The 24,184-nt window shown below is 32.0% G+C and overlaps 1 protein-coding gene across 10 annotated transcripts in view; it reads right to left on the minus strand.

Annotated features, from left to right (window-relative positions):
* LOC126736320 (ribonuclease 3) overlaps positions 1 to 24,184 on the minus strand; it is a 48,505-nt gene that overhangs the window by 20,721 nt on the left and 3,600 nt on the right. For all 10 annotated transcript variants that reach the window (XM_050440625.1, XM_050440626.1, XM_050440622.1 and 7 more), the window contains 6 exons: positions 21,562 to 22,002; positions 14,321 to 15,371; positions 14,077 to 14,271; positions 11,025 to 11,294; positions 7,542 to 7,719; positions 7,255 to 7,486 (listed from right to left, as the gene is read on the minus strand). In XM_050440625.1, the coding sequence (XP_050296582.1) occupies positions 7,255 to 7,486; positions 7,542 to 7,719; positions 11,025 to 11,294; positions 14,077 to 14,271; positions 14,321 to 15,371; positions 21,562 to 22,002 (2,367 nt within the window). The remainder of the gene's footprint in view (positions 1 to 7,254; positions 7,487 to 7,541; positions 7,720 to 11,024; positions 11,295 to 14,076; positions 14,272 to 14,320; positions 15,372 to 21,561; positions 22,003 to 24,184) is intronic.

A 24,184-nucleotide genomic window follows, 5' to 3' on the forward strand; every position in this document is an offset into this window, starting at 1 on the left:
CAAACCTGCATGTTGACCATTGTGCCATTGTTTTTAATAAATTTTACATATGTTTGTCTAAGTTTTGCTGTCCTCAATAAGTCATTTCAAAGCTTTGCTATGTTTATTTCAGCTAAACGATTCTGCTGTCAGTCCTGAAACAGCGTCTGCTATGGTTGCGTTAATTCAAGACGAAAGAAGTGAGCGTCATGTTGTCATGTGCACCATACCTATACTCGTTTTTTACAAACGGGAGGTTACACTAGAACCAGAACTTGACCTGGAACTAGTCGCCAACGAAGCACTAACGCTCAGGATGATCGCTTTATCATCTTAGAAAGTCTCAGAGATCGTCATACTACAGCTGTATGAATTAGAAATCGACTTCATTACGTCCAGAATACCAATGTAAACGTTAGACGAGGACTTAATGAAGTAAGTCTTATTAGTCATCCACCCGTTACAAGCCCAGAGCTTCTTAGGCGTTAGTTGATGCATGATGATGCCACATCCCACACCGTGAGAACTATTCTAGAAATGATGTAGACATATTCTTCTTGAGATGGCCAGCGTTAGGTCAACATGAGAACCCAATTAACCATATTTGGGATATGCGGAGTAAAGACTATGAAGTCGTGTTACTACTCGGCAAGAGTCGATATTAAAAATTCCCCTCTGCAGTTTTTGGAAATATGTTTCATAATATAAGGTCTATGTCAATAATTTATGGTCTTTTTAGCAAATTACTAATTTATGTGTAGAGTTAGTAACAAAATAGTTTTTTTCTAATAAATAGTTGATCGTTATTACAAATTACCTTAAACAAGTTGTTTTATTTGCGTGTAAGCGCTTAGAATAAAACATCACAACATATTTAAAAAAATAATTTAATGTTAAAAAGAAATATATATACAATGTTAAGTACGCCGTTTTTCGTGCCGGTGATTGTAGATTGGAAAGTTAATGAACTGATACTACTAACATTTCCGGGCATATTTATTCTTAACTTTCTAATATATCGCCGTAGTGATAGCAATAGGTCGTATGCCAAAAAAATTTATGTTTATGTTTATTACACCTTTCGAACCATAATAATGTAAGCGAAGCTTGAAAATGGTCGCATGTCAATTGTCCAATCAGAACAAGCTGACAAGCTCATTTTCAATTTGGCGAATATAAATAATATGCGTTTTGGTTATGACAATTAGACATATGTCATAGCGGTGAGTGTCGTTGCCGGTATTGTGTTATATTATAGAAGTTTTTTGGACATTTTATGTAAATTAAATAAGGTAACTAGTTTTCTGTTGGTCTATAAAACTCTTAGACAATATAGGTTTTAAGGTACGATATGTGATATGCATGCAGATTTAACCGAGGTATTTTGTTTTGTAATTATAATCTAACTTTTTTCTTTTTTTCTTACTTCAGTTCGTTTAAATCTAAAAAAAATTAGTTTGTAAATTTTTAATCACTATTACTTTTATTTATTATAAATAATTTTTAATTTTAAATGATATTCTTATAATTTTATTTGCAGAAAAATAACGATGTTTCCAAATAATACAGGCAGGTATATAGTACAGCTAACCAAAGAAACTCAAGCGGATGGACAAAGCTAAACAAAGTCCACTGATTTGGTGACAGAAAGTACGATATTTACAGATGATTGGAATTATACTATAGACGAATTTGTCGTGGAAGAAGTACATCTGAGGTCTATCTAGCCCTTTGAAAGCGAATGCGAAAAAGAATCTGATTTAAATAAGGCGAGACCATGCAGCGAAGCGAGATAGGATTCAACCTCGAAAAAAAGGCGCGGAGGGCGTGACTTAAATTGTAATGATTGGAAAAGACAAAAAATTCAAGTATCAGGCTGGCAGAAAAAAATTACATAGGATTAAAAAACAACGAATTCAGCAAATACCAACAATCCGTGCAGAGAAGGGGAAGATCTCTTCGTCCACCATGTAATAATCATCAAACTAATCATGGAAAGGGCGGTTCCAAACCAAAATTTTTAATGTTCCACATTTAGTGTTTTCATTATTTCTTATTTTTAAAATTCATAATAGACAATACGCTTTTTGCGTCTTTTATAAGCCACCGACTTTAAACTTTAATAATATTTTGGATGATTTAGACGATATATTCTCAGTTTAATTCCTAGGGTTGATGAAGTAATATATATGGGGGATTTTAACATGGACTTCCAAATTTTGCCTAATGTCTTAATTAAGTTTTTTGAAAATTACAATACAAATCATAGATGAACCAACAAGGATATCTGAATCTAGAAGTTCTTTAATTGATACTTCTTTAATTGAAGTTTTGCCTGCAGATTTGATTTCTGACCATAATATATTTTCTGAGCTAAATCTTACTAAAGTTTCCTGGGTGCCAAGGGTTATAAGATATAGGACCTTATATACCTTCGGAATTTTAATATTAATGATTTCTTACGAGATATGTGTGTCCTTCCATGGCATGACATACTTTATGAGGGTAATATAGATATGAAAATTCAAATTCTTTATAATTTACTAATAACAGTCTTTGATGCACGTGCTCACGGATAACCAAATCAAAAGCACCTTGGCTGACTGAAAATGTAAAAATATTTATGAAACGAGATAGCGCATTAAAAAAAAATTAAGCAAAGGATATAGAGGAATGGGATTTATATAAACGTTTGCGAAATTTTACATTAAATGGGATAAAAAGGGCAAAAAAAACTACATAGATTCAATATATCAAGGAAAAAAATGAGGAAGGACTTGGATGGCTTTAAAACATTTAAATATTTGCTCAAATAATTATAATACGATACCACAGAACCTCTCTGATCTAGATAAAATTAATAGCTATTTTTCCTCTTTTTTTCAAAATGTTTCTGATTGCAGTGAAAGGGTAAGATCACAAGTTTAATAATGATTTATTTTCTTTTCAATTAACTACAGTGGAGGATGTTGGTATTATTTTAACAAACCTAAAATCCAAAATACAACTTAAAATGCAACTGGTATTGATGAGATATCACCATTTATGCTTAAATATTGTAGTCCCTTTATAGACAAGTATATCACTCATATTATCAACTATTGCCTTGAAGTTGGTTATTTTCCAGATGTATGGAAAATTTCGATTGGAAAGTCTTTGGGAAAAGTAGATAATCCCAAAACTTAATGAGTTAAGAATAATCAGCCTACTTCCGGCCATGTCAAAAATTTTCGAAAAGGTTCTTTATTCACAAATGTATACTCGTAACTACTTTATTTCTAATAACATTATTCCTATGGCACAATGCGGTTTTAGAAAAAAATGTTGGTTTGTCTATTGCTCTTGTAAATGTAATTGATGATATTATTCGTAGTCTGGACAAGCAAATGTATACCATATTAATTCTTCTTGATTTTACTTTCGACACCATAAATCATTCTCTACTCATTGCCAAGTTAAGTTATTATTAACCATGAATTTTTGGAACAGTTTATAAAAAAAAACAAAACAAAAAAATTAAAATAAATGTTCAAATTGTTGACCATTAACTTCCTGACAGTAACCAAGTCGATATTCAAATTCTTGTAATACTTTACTTATTGTTCGATGCCGGATTTGTTGTATTTCGACTCTAATTCAATTTTTAAATTCTTCTAAACTTTCAGATTTATCAAAATAGATTTTAGATAACCCCATAGATAAAAGTCCAATGGGGTTAAATCTGGCGACCTTGCTGGCCATTTAATAAAACTCCCCCTTCCAATCCATGTATTTGGGAAAATGTTGGTAAAATAATCTAGTACTGTTCGGGAATAGTGCGGGGAAGGGGCGCCATAAAGTGCAATTAAACTAGGTACTATTTGATTTTGAAGCAACTCTAACCTCTGAAAATATCGAATTTTTCAGAGGTGCTCCCTCAATAAAATAGGGACCCACAATTGAAAATTTTTAAGGTTTTAATCTTCTCTCGAAAATGCTAACATCGTTAGCCAAACACGTGTCAAGAGTAAAAATAAAGAGTTTTGGTTAGTAGTAAAACTGTCTCGTAATTTAAGGGTCACACCTAAGGTTCCAACCATAGGACTATAAACTTGATTTCCAGGAAGACTGGAAAACCATTAACCACGCGGTTAAAACGAGTTGATGCCTTATTATATCATTATACGACGCACCTCGCCCGGTTAGGGACTCAAAATTTGGACATTTGCAGGACCTAAAGCAACTGATTCACCAAGACTACCATTCTTCTTATAATAATTTAAGTTATAATTAATAATGTTTAAATAAAAATCTGATATGCGTTTAGTGTTTTATTTATGTCTTTTACTGTCTTTGTGTTAATTGGTCGTATCTCGCCACTAAGGACCACAGTAGAGTAGTAAAAGGTGGTATGTCATTGTTTTTCATAAAAAAAAAGACCTGGCAGTACTCTTTACCTATTGCAACTATTTCCATATAAGGTAATTTTATCACTCTTCGTGAATAAAATTATGTGCCTTGAATAGAATAAAATAATAGAGATTTTTAAATGCTATCTGGTCAGCGGTAAAATTAAATTTATAATAATTAAATTATTTGTAACATATTGTTGTGTATTTATTATTTATCCGTGATAAATACATAATAAATCAATAATAATACATAGTTGGCAGCAAAAAAATGTTAACAATATAAAAAAAGGCCAAAACCACAAAATATTACTATCGGCAAATACAAAATTTATAAGCATTTTCTGACACATGCCCGCTGAAAAAGTGACAAAAAAAACTTAAAAAATTTATATTTACTCTGGCAATTTGAATGAATATTGTTGTAGAGATTGATTCGAATAATACTGATTAGCTATAGAGTCATGGCGTAATATTTTTTGGGAAATTGGAACTATGACCCTATATGCAGTATACATTTATGAAATTCTTATTTTTATGAATATAACAGAATAAACACCGTTAGCTGAATATTTTAGAAAGTGTCAAGTTTAGTCGCTCGAATCTTATTCGACTATCTATTTCTATAAAATAATAGTTGCCTATGGAGTATGAAGATACTATAGTCAAAAACATACAAAAACAGGGGTTTCAGACTTCAATATACTTGAAGCCTTGAAGCTTAATCTATACGTCGGGGTTATTGAAACTTTCTGATTAGTCTATTTTTTTTAACAAGAAGGTTGCCTGCTTACTCTTTTTTTTACAAAAGTATTTAGCTGAAAGCCACTGGCGAATATAAAAATTCCAAAGGTGTGTTGGTAAATGGCTATGGATACATAGAAACTGCGCAATTAATTTTCAGAAAAAGATCTAAAGTCTTATTATTAAAGTTATGGTTAAAAAAATGTTTGTTTTTTTTTTAAACTTTACCATGCTGTAGATCAAAACGTAAGACGTTTACAACATATGTTTATAGCAACTTTTTTGCTTAATTTCATTGAAAGAACTCGTTCCTAAATTTTGCCGCAATATTAAAAAAAACATCATGTAGGATAAAATCAAATATTATAAAAGGTAACATAAGAGTAGCGTCCTGAGCGTAGTATTTGTCTACAATGATATTTTGTCCAGATTTATAACGCAGTTCCTTTAGAGGTCCGCCGGGACTTAAAACTCACATTTAGTTTTTTTCTATATCCTTCGCATGAATTTTAGATACCTTCCCGCTTTCTTCCTTTCTCAGGATAGGATTTTTTTTGTATTAGAACTGCACACTATTGTATTGGTTAGTTTGAATTTGTTGTAATAGGGATATTGCCTATTAGGAATGTATAGCTAAATAAATAAATAAATTTTACTTCTAGCAGTGTTTGTTTTTTTAATTGTAGACTCAGTGGTTCATCATTTTTTTTACACCATTTCGATTGTTATTTATGTAAATGTAACAATTTTGAAATAAAGATACTTATTACATTTAATATTATGATATATTATATATATAAATTTTAGGTCAAGGAAGTATCCCACACTCCACTGGACAAGAGTTACCAATGTATAACTATTATGCGTATTGTACGTTATAGAATTTTACTCGATTGATTTTCGTGAGAATCTTATGCAAAATTAGAAATATAGTCCATTACCTAACCAAAGGATCTTGTTTTATCTGTTCTATTTTAAGCAAAAATAGATTCGGCATTGATTGTATACCTGCTTCTACAATTATTTTATTTATTACTACTGAGTCCAATAGGTCGATTAATCATTACGTTCTTGTCTTGAATTGGTTCCATGTATAGGCATAATTATTAAAGTTTATAGTTGCACTTAAATGTTTGTTAAATTCAAGCCATAAATAAAATACTCTTGAATAAGCAACTTATTATATTAGGTCGTTGCTTCGGCCTCTATGAAGTAATCATCGAAACTCACAAAAGAAAACAGATAGATAATAAATAATTTACGCTTATCGTATATCTTATAAAAATATTAAAATTTGATTGCTCTGTATTTTTTTCTATATATTTTTTATCTATGATATAATTTTACCCACCCATATTAAAATAACATTTTAGTTTTATTCCCTAAATTGTATTTTTGTTTTTTTTTTATTTAGTATTTTAAATTCAAAATGATAAAAGATCAATTTTTTGTCTTTTTATTACGTGTGTAACATAACATAATTTATTTGGGTCCTGACGAACAACTTATAGAGATCGAAACGTCGACCTTATATAAGCAAATTTTTGTCTAAGACTGTTTTATTTTTGACCAAAATTCAATAAAAATTATTGACATTAAGTTTATAATAATTTTACTAAAACGTATTCGTCAACGAACTCAAAACGCCATTAAAATATTATAAATGCTCATATGATTAATGCGGTCATAAACTTTAAATAAAACAAGTGAATTCTAAATAGTGATAATGATACGTGAAACTCTCCTAGTATCAAACTACTTACATAGCATCAAAAGCAATTTGAATGCATGTGTCCATGTAGGTACGTGAAGTAAAAATGGTTGGCTTTAATAGAAATGCACGTGTACATTGCTACATTTATTCAATGTCACGCATGCTTTCCGGTGAAAAGCACAGCCATTTCAAGTGTCTGCCAATAGGGTTTGAGCTACTTACACTAAATCGTTACAGTATTATTTTAACTATATAGGCATTAAGCTTCTGCTTTTAGCTATGATTGAAACGAGCTTTCGTTACCAGAACTCGTTCAGATTTGCGTTCTAATAATAGATGATGCTGAGAACAAATTGTGCACAAAAAGTTTTTAAAAAAAATCAACTGAAATCCTAACCCCAATTTTTTCTTGTAAATCATTAAGTTTACCTTCAGTAATTCCAGATCATCCTTAAAAAGTGTGTGAGAAAAAACTCTATCTGCTACATCGATACCTCCATCTAAAAAGAGTGCTCCCATGAGGGCTTCAAAACAGTTGGCCATAGCATGTTTTAGCTCCAAATCGTGACATAAATCGGAACCATGTGCATACAACATAAACTGATCGAGCTTTAGCACCCTGGCTAGAAGTGCTAGATGTTGATTCTGAACAATTGCAGCTCTAAAAAAAAACGGTTTTTTTTTATTACAATTAATATAATGTAGTTTTAGCGTACCTATAAGTTGCCAAACCACCCTCTTCCAAGTCAGGAAAGGAAAAAAATAAATGAATAGATGATAAGAATTCTACTACAGCATCACCTAAGAATTCCAAACGTTCGTTATGAGTTATATTGGATTCTGTCTCCTCTTGCCTGCCAAACCTTGACATTATATTTATTAGAGTATTTATCCCTGTGTAAGAAAAAACAAATATTAATTATATAAGTTTTATACAATAATATTGCAGCAGAAGCTAGAAAAGTTATAAAAAAGACGTGGGTGAAGACAAGTGAACTCAAGCAAAAAGAGTTTCAATAATGATATTTCCTTTTTTATATATCAAGTCGATACTTATTTGTAAATAACTTCTATTAAATCGATACTGTTACTTAAAATTTAGTTTATAAAATTTAGCGTTTTTTTTAAAGCAGCCAAAAATATATTTTGAGTTTGTTTTAAATTTCTAAACGTTAATTGGAATTTTAAACTATATAAATCACAGAATATTTAGTTGAAAAATGTCACAGCCAGCACCAAATATATATATTTTTTTTTTGCTGCCCCATCTAAAATATGGGATTCTGGTATTAGGTCTTTATTAAAAAACTTTTTAAAAACACACATAATATTACTAGAGATTGTTTTACTAGGAAGAATTTTAAATAAAAATAAATATGGAGGAAAACCTCGAGTTCTTTTTCAGGTAGCCAGATCAAGTGGTATACGAGGTCTGGCTATTAAATAACGAGACTGCGTGCCTAGAGGGCGCTCTAGACGGGTGTGGAAAAAACGAGTAGTGCGTTGGGTATCTACATAATTATCTTGTCTATGCACGTACCAAAACACGTTTTCGTCACTATTATACTATTCGTGCAGTAGCGGTTTGAAACGAACGTGTTTTTTTCTCGTGCCGAAAACCATGTGTGACGAAAAACAAGAGCAACGCATCAATCTTAAATTTCTCCTTAAATTCAAAAAAACTCCGAATGAGTGCTATAAATTGTTGCAAGAGGCCTATGGGGAAAATTCTCTCTCTTGTGCGCGTGTTTTTGAGTGGTGTAAGCGCTTTAGTGAGGGCCGAGAGAGCACTGAAGATGACCAGCGCTCAGGTCGCCCTGTCACTGTTTTAACTCCAGAAACAGTGACCAAAATCAACCAAATTGTGCGTGCAGATCGTCGAATGAGCCCCCGGATGATTGCCGAGGCTGTAAACGCCGATAAAGAAACGGTTAGAAAAATTTTACACGGGGAATTACACATCACAAAAGTCTGTGCGAAGTTGGTGCCAAAAAACCTGACGCCTGACCAAAAGCTCTTGCGTCAACAGGTCTGCTCACATTTCCTTGAAAGGTTAGAGAAAGATCCCGGACTGATGAAAAACATTATTACTTGCGACAAAACGTGGATTTTTCAATACGATGAAAACCAAGCGGCAATCGATGCATTGGAAGACGCCTGAATCGCCCAGAATAAAAAAGCAAGGATGTCCAAATCAAAATTCAAGACAATGTTGATCGTTTTTTTCGACATAAACGGTATCGTGATGACTGAATGGGTTCCAGAGGGTCAGACTGTCAACCAGGCTTACTATTTGTCAGTTTTGGCAACACTGCGAGAACGAGTTCGTAAGAAACGGCCCGAGTTGTGGAAAAACAACTCGTGAAGTTTGCACCAGGACAACGCACCTGCCCATAACGCGCTATCTGTGAAGCAGTATTTGGCCGGTAAGCGCACTCCAGTGCTCGAACACGCGCCGTATTCGCCAGATTTGGCCCCGTGCGACTATTTTTTGTTTCCGAAGATAAAATTTGCTTTGAAAGGGACCCGATTTGAGTCGATGGAAGCGGTAAAGCAAAAAACGGCAGAGCTCCTAAAAGCCCTCACCAAAGAAGACTTCCAGCACTGCTTCGATCAATGGAAAAAACGTATGGAAAGATGTGTGGCGAGGGGAGAGGAGAATATTGAAGGGCAGCATTCGAATATATAATACCTTTTATAATAAAACCCTTTTTCGTAACCAGTCTCGTTATTTAATAGCCAGACCTCGTATTTCATTTAAGGCAGTCATTTTGTCAATCCTAAGGTAAAATTTGACTGGTTCGTTGCAAAAGATAAATACAACTTTAGCACAGCGTTTGTAAATGTATTTGAAACGTGAAGTTTATGAAAAATTTTACAAATTTACACTTAAAAAAATAAGTCACTTATTTACATTAGAGCCAAATGAAAAGTCTCAAAAACTATATAGTCAAATAAATTATAGGTAACATGTTTCACTTAAAGAATTAGGCACCATCAGATGTAAAATATAAAGTACCTCTTACTGAAAGATTAAAAATATTACCTAAATGTTCAAACACGCACATACTATCTGCTAACTACACAATAACAGTGGGAGTAAAATTGTCTAACCACAACAACATATTTTTTTTAGAAAACTATAAATATTTATATTAAACATAAAATTAAAAATTGCTTGAAGAAATCGATTATTTGAAACATTGACTACAGTTGTCAAATAATAAAGTCAAATCTTTTGAAAATTTGCAAATTTCGATTGTTTTGGGTTCTCTTGATATTTCCCGTTCCAAAAATGGTGTAAACTTAATTTCAGAGAAGGATTCAGAGGAACTTATGATATATGTGTCTAATAAGAAATTTGAAAAAAATCTAGAACACTATCTAATTAGCTTTTCGCTAGCTAATTATTTTTTGGATAAAATTAACTTGATTTGACAAAAATTAAAACACTCATAGCCCACTTCGTTTTTTCTAATTTGATAGTTTAATTGGGTTTAATAATGCTCCCGTTTCGTTTATTAGCGATCTTCTCTAAAACGCTTAATTATATCGAAAAAATGTTAGAGACAAAAATTTTAGATTTTTCATGCCTAAATAGATGGTGTTGCTAGATTTATAAATTTCTTATGGCAAACATAAGATGGGGACCCCCAGAAGCCCCTTGAATCCCTAAATCCTTCCTTGATATTATATTTACGCCATTTTTGGAACGGAAAGTGAAAAGAGCACCCAAAAAATGAAGTCACAAGTACAATTTGTAACACCCTGTATATAAACTACATATAAGTATTTTATATGTAGTTTATATACAGGGTGTTACAAATTTGGTGCAAATATTGTCAGAGCATTGACTTCATTTTTTGGGTGCTCTTTTCATTTTCCGTTCAAAAAAAAAAATATATATATATATATATATATATATATATATATGTAGTAGAAAATACTAATATATTTTATATTTATTTCGCAAATATATAAATAAATTTTACAATAGATTATACAACAAGGACCAAGTCACTAATCGCATTCATAATTAATAAATGAAACGGGTAATTATGACTGGATCTTCTTGCGTTCGGTGGCGGATGGCCTTTTATTTTTAATTCAATAAAATTTTTTGGTGAAGATCACCTTAACCCACTTCACACAGCCAGCCACCACTGCAATATTACAGTTAAATTAAACAATTAATTTACCTCGTTTCCTAGTGTTCATATAATGGATTCTTCTATCTCCATACTCAGGCTGTCTAATGCCACAATTTGTTAGGCTATTTCTAGCGTGATCTGGGTTTGTTCCAAAATTTTCCCTGTACGAGGGATGAGTTAGGGCCAACTGAAGTAAACCACGGTTTTGAAATTTATATTGTATCGAATCTTCTAGCCTATTTAGAGAGTTGTGGAATCTTAGATGGCATACAAGTACTGGCATTAGCATAGCGTGTTGAACCATGTCACACATTATACCTTAAAAAAATGTCACAAGAAAACTCGAACTAAGTAATAGAATAAACATTCTAAACAATTTCTTAATAGGATGATGATGTAAAACAATAAGATCTGGGTGATCTAGTCTAGGTTCAATTTAAACTATGCCATTTATGAAATTGAATAAAAAAAAATTATAAATTCCGTAGTTATTAAATCCAATACACAGCATTATTAATTAATTACACAGCATTATTATGAATCTATGAAATAATCAAAAATAAGGGGGAAAGAGTTTTTCGGCAAGATCCGAAGACATGTCAAGTTTGTTTCTGAGAGGGATAAATTTTGACGGCCTAAGTGGGAAAGTCATGTCCCAATTTTTTTTTAATGGGAATAGAGGTTAAATGATCCCTTATTAAAAACTACTTTTAATTCCCCCTCCATTCTTTTAGAAAATATGAAGCTTTAAATTACCAATGATATTTTTGTTGAAAAATCCAAAAATCGATATAATTTCACACAGTGTAATTTGTTTGTAGGTGTGTTGTTTGTAGAGTTGTATTTTTTGTCAAGGTCAAAAAACAAAAAAAAAATCAAAAAACTCTACAAACAACAACTAGGTGTGTTGACACAAACAAATTACACCTGAACAGGTATAGTAAAGAAAATAAAAATAAATAATAATTCGAAAAATACGATTTTGAAAGGCTGCCATTTTGCTATGGGTAGAAGTAATAACTTAGTATTCTAGGACCATAAAACATTCAGTGGGAGCTTTCAAACGATGTATAGCATGAGCCTCTTTCTATTTGATTTTATTTTTCAAAATGCCGTCCCGCCGCCAAAATGATCTAGGGACCAAAAAGTAGTATTTAGGGACGTATTAAGGGAGGAGGACCATTAAGAGCCACATTGTATAACAAAAAGTAGAAGTAGTTGTATAACTATATTTGGGTAAATTGCGATGGATAGTACGCAAGTACAAGAAAATTGCCGGTTGCCTCAGTTGAGAATATTAAATAAATACAAGATCTGCCCTTCCTAAAATTCGATTGCTGCAAGAGCTAAATGGAGACGACTTTGATTTGGCTGGTATCTTCGTAAATTCCATTCTAGGTGCTTTTTCCTTCCTGGAAATTCGACAGGCAATATCTACTTGGATTTATTACAAAGTGCCATCGCCCGCACATACAATGAACAAGAACTGATTTTCCAACAATATTGGGCTCCTCGGCGTTATTCGTAAATGTACACAATTATTTAAACAAACGTTTCCAGGACGCTGGACTGGAAAATTGAGTGGGCCCTTCAGTCACCAGATTTAAGTCCTTGGAATTTTTTGTGGGAATATAAAAAACAAAGTTTACAGTAACCAACCGGACACACTGGAAGTTCTCTCAACACGAAACATTGACGTATTTTGCGAAGTGACACCGCAAATGCACGAACTCAACAACTGTTTGAAACGAACCTGTAGCACTGTATAAAGGTTGGCGAACAGCAGAATGGGCCTTTACTTAAAGTAAGTTTTGAAACAAAATTAAATAGATTTGTACATTCTTCGTCAAACGTATTGTTAGCATTTCAAAGCAAAATTTATTGAAAAAGTGTGAATCAATATTCAAAAACTAAGTAGCAACGCATAGGAATTTAAAAGCACTTTTTTATGAAGGATCATTTGATCCTCATTCCGATTTGAAAAAAAAAAATTGATGACACTTTTTGCGTCAAAACTGTCCCTCAGAAACAAACTTGACGTGTTATTAGATCTTACCGCAAAGTTCTTTTCCACCTTTTAATGCCTTGCGGTACATTTTTGATGGACGATCTTATATGTAATTCATTACAGCTACTGATACGCATTTTAATAACCAACCAAATAACTAAGGCTAAGTAATGAAGTGACCAAGAAATTTTTTGACCAATTTACTAAAATTAATACAGTCATCCTTATATCAAATCTTAATATGCAAGAAACTTTATTAATAATGTAGTATGTGTTGATAATGGTTTAATAGGTAATTTTTAATTATTTTATTCATACATGTTTAACATAATATTTTTTTTTTTAATTTCTGTTTAACCTGATCATGCCTGAATGAACGAAACACATGTCATCTTTCATTAACCAATATGTAAGACAATTACTGGAACTTCATTACAATCTTACCCTGGCCTTTGCACAACAATGGACTTTTTGGAATTTATGTATGTAAAGTTTCGTACACAAAGTCTATAAAAAAGTACGTACTAAATTTGTTTTAGTTAAATAAGTGCTGTTAATAATATAACAATTTTGATCACTCTACAAAAAATTCAGAGAAGTGGTGACAAACATTTTTTGAGTAAGTGTATTGCTATTTTGTTCTTTTTAATCAGTAAGATTTGAAAACAAGTGCAAGTAATTTTATTGTTTCTCAGTATTGCTTAATATAAAATTTTGTTTTTCTCGACAATTAAACAGCAGAATAAAAAATACTAAAAAAACAAACAGTTGTAGTTTTTTTGTCAGAAAAAGTAAGTAATTTTTTTTAAAAATCTGTAATTATTTCTCCAATAATAGGTCAAACTGTTATGCCTCTGTACTATAAATGAAAATTCGAATCAAGTACTCAAAAAAACCTGCTAAATGCTGCTAAGAAATTGACAAGAAATGGGTTTAAATATGGTTAACAACGAAGGATTTTCTACTATCAATATTTTCCCCTCAATAATTTATAATTATATGTACACAGAAATATAAATTCGATGAAAATTTATGCAGGATTATAAAATTAATATACATAATGTAATACCTATAATGAATATATTAACATACCTGTTCTATAAAACCCTTCTGCAGATACGGCTACTGTTACGTCTCGTTTCATCTGTCCTAGTGTTCTCATTTCTTGAAGTTTATTTTCTTTAGCTTCTAATTTCCTTTTATCATCAAAAGTTGGTTTTGACATGTTTGCTATAAGATGTCTAAACTTGACATATTCACGCCAAGCTTTCTGATATTCAGGATTACCTAAAAACAGAAATTTTAACCACATTATATTTAGTCATATAACACTTACCGGCATAACTTAGCTGTGGTGGCCTTATTCCAAAATGGACAATTTCAGGAAACTGATATTCTCCCTCCTTTTGTAAATCTATATTGCGATCTAGCTGATCTACCCTAACAGATGAAGGTTTTTTTCCTGGGTAGGTTACAACCATGCCCTTTAGCTCATCAGCAAAGTCCTGCCATTCATATTGAGACATTTTTACCATGCTTTTTAAATCACATGGATTGATAATAGGTGCATTGCTCTCCAATAAATATTTAATTACTTGCTGCATACATAAAATTTCTTTTCCACCACCTGGCACATCTCTGACAAATCTAGGTAAGAAATGAAATTGAGGGCAATGCTCACTATCAAGAGTTTTTACTATATCCAAATCCACTAGTTCCAAGATTTCCTTAAAAAGGTATGATGAAAAAAGATCGACTTCTGCAATAGTAAAGTTTTCTGGAACCTTTTCCTCATAGTATATAATAGTATATTCTATGTTAAATCTGATTACTTTGCATGGAGGCAACTTGGCTAAAGGAGAATGAGATAAAACTGAAAATCCTTCAAAAATATATTCATGCTGGTCATATTGGATAATAGTTGGTGCTTTAATAAGAAAATTTGTTGGGGGAGAAATGATAATCCTGTAGTTATATAACTTTTCAGCGTTGTTAGTGTAAAGGGAGCATCTAGGCACTGGTTCTTCCCCAGGATAAATTCCATGCCGTATTCCAGATTTCCTCGATTTAAACGAGCACCTACATAAAGGTCCGTCATTCATTTCTCCTGGATCGTTATACCAAAGTTCAGGGTTTAATCTATCAGGGTGTTGTTGCTTTCTTTGCAGTTCTTCCATAAAATAACTTCCCTCTTCATCAGAAATACTGCTATCTGAACTGTCAGAATCGGAGCAGACTTCTGATTTATGTTTGCAGACTCTTGCTCGATTTTTTCTTGGAGGAGGAATATACTTCGGTTTTAAACTATTAACGGATGCGGTCCTGTCAACTAGTTTTTCTTTAAATTCACTGCATATCTCAATAAGGGATGGTGTTCCTTTAAAGACCTGTGAATAGCAGTGATCAGACCTACTATTTAGCTATTATTATATAAATATCAGTGGCGGCTCGTCCTAAGGGGCACAGGAGCCATGGGACTGGCCGTAAAGTGTTAAAATTATTCATTACATTTTAAAATTTGTTTTAATTTTTATAATAACTACAATATCGAAACAAACATGCATTATAAGCATATATAATTTAAATAATTTTAATCGTAACGAAAAAATAAATAATTCAAGCCGGCCGAGCACAGTGCGAAACGGCTCCACTGCTAATGTACCGATGCATTGGAAAGGGTTACTCGAAGTCACGCTGCTGATGCGTTTTTAATAGGATTAAATATTTTGGAACCGAGCACAAACGCCGGTGGTCCGGGTTAATTTTTTGAGTACTTATTTAACGTTTTAAATGCATTTTAGGTTCGTGAATTCGCAGTAAAGTGTTGGGTGGTTAATATCCAAATTTAAACTGTACTTTTTAGCATTTCTAAAACGATTTAGACTGAGGGAAAATGAATAAATTAAACAATTTACTAGCAAAAACTTTTTCTAAACACCCGCGTTGTAGGAGAAAATTTAAATTGGATTTTGTGGCGTCTTAGAATTAGCCTTGCGAGGTCATGATGAGTTGAAAGAGTTTTAAAATAAAGTTTTTCGGAAACATTTTAGTTCTCCATTGGATAAAGATTTAAAAGATCATTTTGACAAAGTAATAGTGATTAAAGAGATTTCTCAGACTATTCAAAATGAAGTATTATTTTGTATGCTTAGTGTTTACCTCGAAGAAGTGGCTAAAGAAATTAAAAAAAAAACAAATTATCTAGCTTTAATTGCCTATAAAACTACCAATGTTGCAATTAACTTCCCATTAGCAATTATAGTTACAATAACTTGCCTCCAATAATCCAGTGGAAAGATTCTGAAAATATTTAGATCCTCCTGGACATAGCTCCATGTCAATAGCAAATTTTATTTTAATTGAAATTGATTCTTTAATCAGTGATATCGTCACTTCAGATCAGAACTAGCCTATGTCCAAAATTCCCAAAAATGACATTCCTTCACCACCGCATCGAGTCGGGCCGCCCGGGTTCAGTGCAGAAGTAGCGTAACTCCCGAACGATACACAAGTCCGCGCGTCAGGAAAAAATAAATAGCCTAAGTCTCAAAACAAAATATTATTTGGTGCAGAAGGAGTCTAACTACAAATTAAAGCCTATGTGAATATAATAAATTATAAATGTGGACATAGGCTACTTCTGGTAACACAATTAGGCTATTTAAGCAATAAACATAATAGTGGACTTAAGCTTCTTCTGATCTGACAAGTTCATAATTTGCAGAAAGAAAGGGAAAGGTTTTCCTTATTTTTTAAAAAGTGTTTAATAAATTTGAGCTATAATGTACAAGAAACGGACGCAAAGAATGGTCTGTGCAGTGCAAAACCTCGAATCTACAAGACAAACAGGTAAGTACAACCTATAGAATTTTTGAGTGCGCATGCAAAAAAACTTTTTTTTTAAAATAATAACTATACTCATTATTTCGGATTAAATAGGTAGAGCTCTTGAAAATCTTAAACTTATTTTACAGTAGTATTTTACCTAAAATTTCACAAAAAAAAGTTTTATTTTTATACTTTTTTTTTAATGGTGACAAAAAGGCACTATAAAAACTTTATAAAAAAATCGCCGAAACACGTCAACTGAGAAACGGATTGAAGTTTTAAAATGCGGTATTGGTTCTTTATAATAATTGGTACAGATTTTTTTTTACAAATTTTAGGGTGTGCTATTTATGTGATCACCACTGTGTGTACTTCCGCATTTTTATAAGTTATTTGGCTTTAGGTGATGCGTTTCGGATTTTTTTATTCATTTTTATAAAAGTTCTAAACCTTTGAGCCTAAGGCACATTTATAGGCTAAGTAAGTAGCATATTATCGCCAGACCTTTTTGCTGTTTTTTTTTGTTCAACCATCTGCCAAACACCCTGTATATTAAAAAGGCAAACAATTTTAGTGTTATCCTATACGAATATTGAATAGTCTCTTAATAAGTCTTCATTTTGCTTTCAGATTCAAAATGTAAAGATGTTTTAAGAGACCTCGGTACACGTTTGGAGACTATGGAATGTTTAGCTACTAAATGCAATAGCTCCTTGACAATGGAATCTATAATGGCCAAAAGTGCGGATTTGGTACCACCTCCCGAAGTTGACATAATCGAAACTTTTACTTAATTCAATTCGATTTTTGCTCCAGATATAAAGACAATTGAAGAAATAAGAAGACAGATGTTGCCTGATGATACTTCTCATCATCCTGCTATTAGGAGCCCTGCAAATTTGGCACAATCTCCTAAAGAGAAGGAAATGATAGTTTTGCCCTCGGTTTTGCCTTCAACAAGTAATCTTCGACCGCTTCAACAGAACACACAGCTTGAAATGGATTTAGACTTATCTTCCTCAGAGTCTGATCCTTTTAAGAGTGATAACGAATCAAATGATCCCGACTACAAGGAAAACTCTTCCGAAGTGGAAGAAAGTGAAGAAAATGAAAAAGAAAATGTCAGTGAGCAAGCAAAATCGTCACGAAAAAGAAAGCGCAATACAGAAAGCTGGAAAAGATCAATAATAAAAAAATGTCGAAACTCCGGAAAGTCATATAGAAATTGGAAAGGAAATGCTCAACCCAATCGAAGTATAAAAGTTGCTTGCCAAAATTGTCGAATGAAATGTACCGAAAAAATTACAGAGGACCAAAGAGTCGTTGTATTTGAGGAATACTGGTCTATGGGGGATATCAATAGACAAAGAGATTTTCTAGCAAAGTACGTTGAGCGTAAAAGCAAAGTAAGACAACGAAAAAGAGGTACCGCTGCTGATGAAGCTGCCGATAGCAGACGATCATTTACGTTCCGTTATTTTTTACTATTTGAAAACAGCAACATTCAAGTTTGCAAAACCTTTTTCATCAACACATTAAACATAAGTCCTCAGGTAGTCAAAACAGTTTTTAAGAAACTAGGAAGTGCAGGTGTAGTTCAAGATGACAAAAGAGACCGGGCATCCAAAAATAACATCGTAGATGAGGCAGTGAAGCAAACTATTAAGCAACATATCAATTCCTTCGAGACCATTGAAAGTCACTATTGTCGTAAAAACTCTTCAAGATTGTATTTACCAGCGTTGCTTAATGTGCTAAAAATGTATAGCCTTTATGTTGAGTATTGTGAAGAAAACAATATCTCTCCGCCTGCTACAGAAAGCATGTATAGACACATATTTAATACGGAATTCAACATGTCGTTTCATCGCCCAAAGAAAGACCTGTGTGATATTTGCTACAAATATCAAAATTCTACATCCGAGGAAAAGATAGAGTTGGAGGTGCAGTATCAGAATCATATAGAGAACAAAAATATTGCAAGGGATTTAAAGAATTCTGATAAAGAAAATGCAAAAGTTAGTTCTCAAATGTGTGTGGCTGTTTTCGATCTGCAACAGATATTGCCCATTCCAAAATCAGAGGTAGGCCTTGCTTATTATAAGCTTAAGTTATCGACATTTAATTTTACTATATATGATTTGGCTACGAAGGACTGCAACTGCTTTATGTGGTATGAATGTATTGCAAAAAGAGAGTCCTCGGAAATAGGAAGCTGTCTTCTAATGTTTATAACAGATCATATTAAAAAGGGTGTCAATGAATTCTGTTTCTATTCGGATAATTGTGCAGGGCAGAATAGAAACAAAAATTTGTATGCCCTTTATAACTACCTTTCACAAAAATATAAGATAACAATAAATCATACTTACCTTGAACGTGGCCATACCCAATCAGAAGGAGATTGCGTTCATAGCGTAATCGAAAAAGCAGCCCGAAGTTTCCCTATAGCAACCCCTGATCAATGGTATACCCTAGTGAGGACTGCCAAAAGAAAGCAGCCTTATATTGTCCATGAAATATCTCAGGATTTAGTCTATGATTTAAAGGACTTACAGTCAAAAACAACTTTAAATTGTGAGAAAGACACAGATAATGAAAGGGTCAACTGGAATAATATTAAAATCATAAGAACTACTCCGATTCACCCTGATTGCATTTTAATCAAATATAACTACAAACAAGAGTCATTTAAAATATTAAATCTTCTAGAGAAGGGTAGAAAAAAATGACTAGCATCACCAAAGAATACCAGCTAAAAATCTTGTATAGTAAGGCAATTTCGCTGACGAAAAAAAAATACGATCATCTTCAGTATCTGTGCCAGAAAAGCGTTATTGCTAAACCATATCACGACTTCTTTCGTAATTTGCCACATTCCAATCAAGCAGACTCTGATTTAAATAAGGACTCTGACAGTGAATAGTGTTTAGATTTATTTTTTAATTTTTAAACGTTTATTTTTGTACCAAAGAGTAAAAAATTTTTCTTTAAGGTTAATTTAAGCCAAAATGTATGAATTTTGTTTCGTTAATAAATATTTTGTTTCAATAATAAATTAATAAACTGAAATTAAATATATAAAATCCCCTTCACATATTTCTTTATTTACAAGATATGTACCCATGGGTACAAAATACATTGCTCGGTAAGTATATCAATGTCACTTGTATAATTTTATGCTCAAAAAAATTGCAAATATATTTTTTTAACCTTTTTATTTTAAGAAAATTATTTAAACTATTCTATGTCCACTGATAGACCCAATTATAGATTAGGCTATGTTTCTTAATGGACATTGAATATGTAACCAAAATGACTCGAGTAGCCTATGTCCATTATTTTAGAAATACAGTAGAACTTTATAAGTATTTATAATGTATTTTGATCAAGTTTGCTTATTAATTTCGTTTCCCATATTTCAACAAAAATTAAATTAAAACATTTCAATGTATTCAAAAAAAACCTCCTCCTGAAAAATCTCTAAAATGTGACTTAGGCTAGTTCTGTTCTTAGGTGACGATATGTCAAATAAATTAAAAGTGCAAAGGTCTGATGCTGCGTCAATAATGAGCGGTGGAAATGGGGTACACAAATGATTAACGATAAATATTTATTTACGTACTTTGCTATGCTCATCAAATGTGCGTTATAATGAGCAACGGGATTTCAGTTAATGCCTCTGTGAGAATTTTTTTCTCATTTAACTGGGATTTGTTCCTTTTTTTAGCATATCACCTCCAAGAACAAAAGCATAATTAAGAAGATGGAATTTCACAAAACTAGATAGACTTTTTAATGGCGTGGAGTCATACGGTTTATGAATAGCGAAATGAGCTGATAAGAGTTACGGATATATTAGAGAAAGACAAAAATAATAAATTAAATCCAACCATTGAACAAGCTGATGCATATAAATTTAGATTGGAGGACATAATTTTCGTATTTTGGTTAACAGTGTTTAGAAAATCATGCCACATGTTGAAATAATTTTTAAGCAAATGCAGTTAATTAATACTAACACGGTTAAAGCTAAACAAGATCTACAAAACTTTGAAAATGCAATGCAAAAAATTTGGGATGAAATTGATTTCAGTTACAGACACATTACACTCGGAGCTTGTTGAGAATGATGAACCTATTTCTCCAAAGAGGCAACCTTATTCTCGTTCCGATATATCTTTTTCAGTAAATAAAAAACTAGATGCCTTGGAAGTTGATGTGATTTTATTTTGCAACTGATTAGGGTACAACTGACTTTTACAGGATATCTAGTAGCCATCGATATTTATGAAAGAACATTTTATTGAATATTTAAAAAACCTTTTCAGACATATTGCTTTCTGAGATGGTTAAAGTCTATCCATTCCATATCTCTTTTCAAGAAACTATTAAGGTGCTGGAGGTCTTGGTAACCACATCCATGTCAACATCGGAAGCTGAAAAATGCTGCTCAATGTTAAAGAGGATAAAAACTTTTTTACGTAGACGTTATTAGCTAAAAAGTGTTTTTCAATAACATTGAAGACATGAGCAAGGTATTGACCGTGTCGCTAGTAAAGCAGCGTTTTTTCTTCCTTATCGTTCTTTCACGTCGGCATTTTTAATATTTTTATACTTTCAGCGAAAATTTTTTTTCACGCTCGGTAAACTTGTGCACTGCTTCTCTCACAAGCTACGAGCCGCCATTGATAAATATTAATACATTTTTCATTATATTTTTTTTGAGAAAAAAGTTAATTGGCTTACCTTAAAATTATCTGGGTCCCTTTCATAATACAACTCTGAAGGTGTCGATCTGGTCCAAATTTTACTCTCGGCTCGAATTATATCTTCAGTATCTTTAACATACTCTTCCAGCTTTTGGTATATCTTCTGTTGAGTATCACAAAAATTATTTTTCCATTTTTTTAAAATAGCTTCTCTTTCTGTCAGAGGTTTGCTTGATTCGGACTTTTTATCAGCCGACGTTTTTAAACTACGATCGGGAATCCTACTGCTTTTACTGGTATCGCGATTGTGCCTACGTCTGCGGCTTCTACTTCTTCTACGGCTCCGACTGCGGCTTCTGTATCTGCGTCTGCTAAGACTTCTGCTTCTTTTGCGACTGCGGCTCCTGCTTCTGCGAGATCTTATATCAGAAGTCTTCTCGATAAGAGGGGCATTATTTTTTGAGTTGGTTTGTGGATTCTTAAATAGAAAATACTTAGTTCAAGTGATGATTAATAAAATTGTTTTATATTTATTTTGTAAAAGTACAGTGAGATATAAATTTATCAATTAATATTCTATATAGGCGTTGAGTCAAGCAGAAATTAAAAAAAAAATAGGGATTTATTTTTTCCTAAGGTTAATTAAATTTTTTACTTTCTGACATTTTGTTTAACGATTTTAAGTATAGGCTGCGTGCACACCCATTTACTAAGTCACTGATCAAAATATAAGCTTTCCGTCTAGTTAGTACATGCATGTATGCAACCAGCTTTACATCTTTGGAAAAGTTTATTAACCATTTTTAACTTTATAACATTAATTTATTTCAAGTTTTATAACATTAATTTATTTTAATGTTCAAGTCAGATAACTTGTTTTGCGATACTGAGAAATTCGTAATTTTATTCAGTTATTTTATTATTTAAAAACAACTGTCGGGAAATGAATATATTTAATTTATACAAACTATACAGTGGATTCACGATAAAGGGAACAAATTTATTTAAAATTCAGGAATTTTTCATCTTTTAATTTTTGGATGCATCGATTAGTATTGTCACTCGCCCGTTTTTTGAAATAAAAAATTTCTATATAGGATGCCTCAAGTAGAAACTATGGCGTCAACATTCATGTTTTTATATAGAACACCCTGTATATCATGACATTTTACAATAATTCTACGATATATTCTGGATATTTATTATATATTTTTACTATTATATATTATAATTTTGTATAGCATACGATATGCCTAAAATCAGCGGTTTGTCAAATTTGACGTAATAGACCAATGAAACATACGACATAAAAAATATCAACGTGGGACACGGTTCGAAATTAATATTATAGAATCGCGTTGTGAAATGAACTGTACAATTTTTAAAAAGTTGTGTTTTAATCTGTCTTTTAGGCTAAGGAATTTTCCAATAATAAAAAATGTACATACTATGATACTAAGAAATTTATTAAGTCAACATAGTTATGGTTAAAAGAACTTTGTACATAATATTAAGTGTACATACTGTTTTTTTAATGTCGCGACGAAATTCAGGGCCAGCAGGCAGGGTGTTCCTTGGATGAAATCAAGCAAATAAGTTCCTATGAACATATGTCCTAAACGTCTTAGATTATTAATTTTTTTATAAATTCAGTAATTATTAATATTCCTTAATAGTATAACATTAAGTGACCAATTTAAAGCTAAGATAACAAATTAAAGCTTATAATTGGAAAATGTATACAAGACATGAAATGAACCCTAATAAAGTGCGTATATTATATTTTTTAAATTAAAAAGTTTTGAAGTTCTTATTTGCATTTCTTGTTTACGTACTGTATTTTCTTTACTCCTTTAAAATTAATTTAAAGCCATTTTCCAAACTGATATCTTAAAGATAATAGTAAAGTTATAACGTTATACACATTTTTTTTCATGAATTTCTTACTGCCACCCATTCCTGCTACACCTGCATTTATAGATACATTATTATTTATAAAGATTTTTAAAGGTTGGCAGTCCATGATTTTCGTTTTGTCCTGTTTTCTATTTAACTATTTTCTTAATTGAATTAAAAATTATTCAAAAGGTAATAAGATAACATTATATGTTTCATCACTCATAATTTCATTTTGTTAATATGTTGTCCTTAATTTTAAAAGATAAATTCATACAGAATGTTTCCATAACTTTTATTGGCAGCTTTTGTGTCTCGCATCTGATTTTTTATTTTTTGGCCTGGCCTTACTGCGATTAAGAGTTAAGAAAGATTTACTACTTACTTCTTTTACATCACAGTAGATAACAACACGGTTTGCACCGATGGATTACTGTTAGTGTTCGTTAAATGTAGGTCACTATATTGGGTTTTTCTTTAAGAAATTTGTCTAATCTGTTTTTAAATAGATTTTTATTTTCTGCACTAACAACTTTGCTGGTGAGAAAGTGTTTTCTTTTCAGGATTGCAAAGTTTTTTGGAGTACCCTCTAGTCCTTTTTGTGCTTGGTAAGTTAAATGTCACTTTTGGAGCTTCATCATAGTTGCCATGAATGATTTTGTTTCTCTTTCTCTTCTTTCTTTCAGAGTAATTAAAATGAATAGCTTTAATCTATCCTCATATGGCATTTCTCTCTCTAATCTCAATAGGAATTCTGGTTGGTC

This window comes from Anthonomus grandis, chromosome 5, assembly GCF_022605725.1.
Source record: "Anthonomus grandis grandis chromosome 5, icAntGran1.3, whole genome shotgun sequence".
In the NCBI taxonomy this organism is placed as follows: Eukaryota; Metazoa; Arthropoda; class Insecta; order Coleoptera; family Curculionidae; genus Anthonomus; species Anthonomus grandis.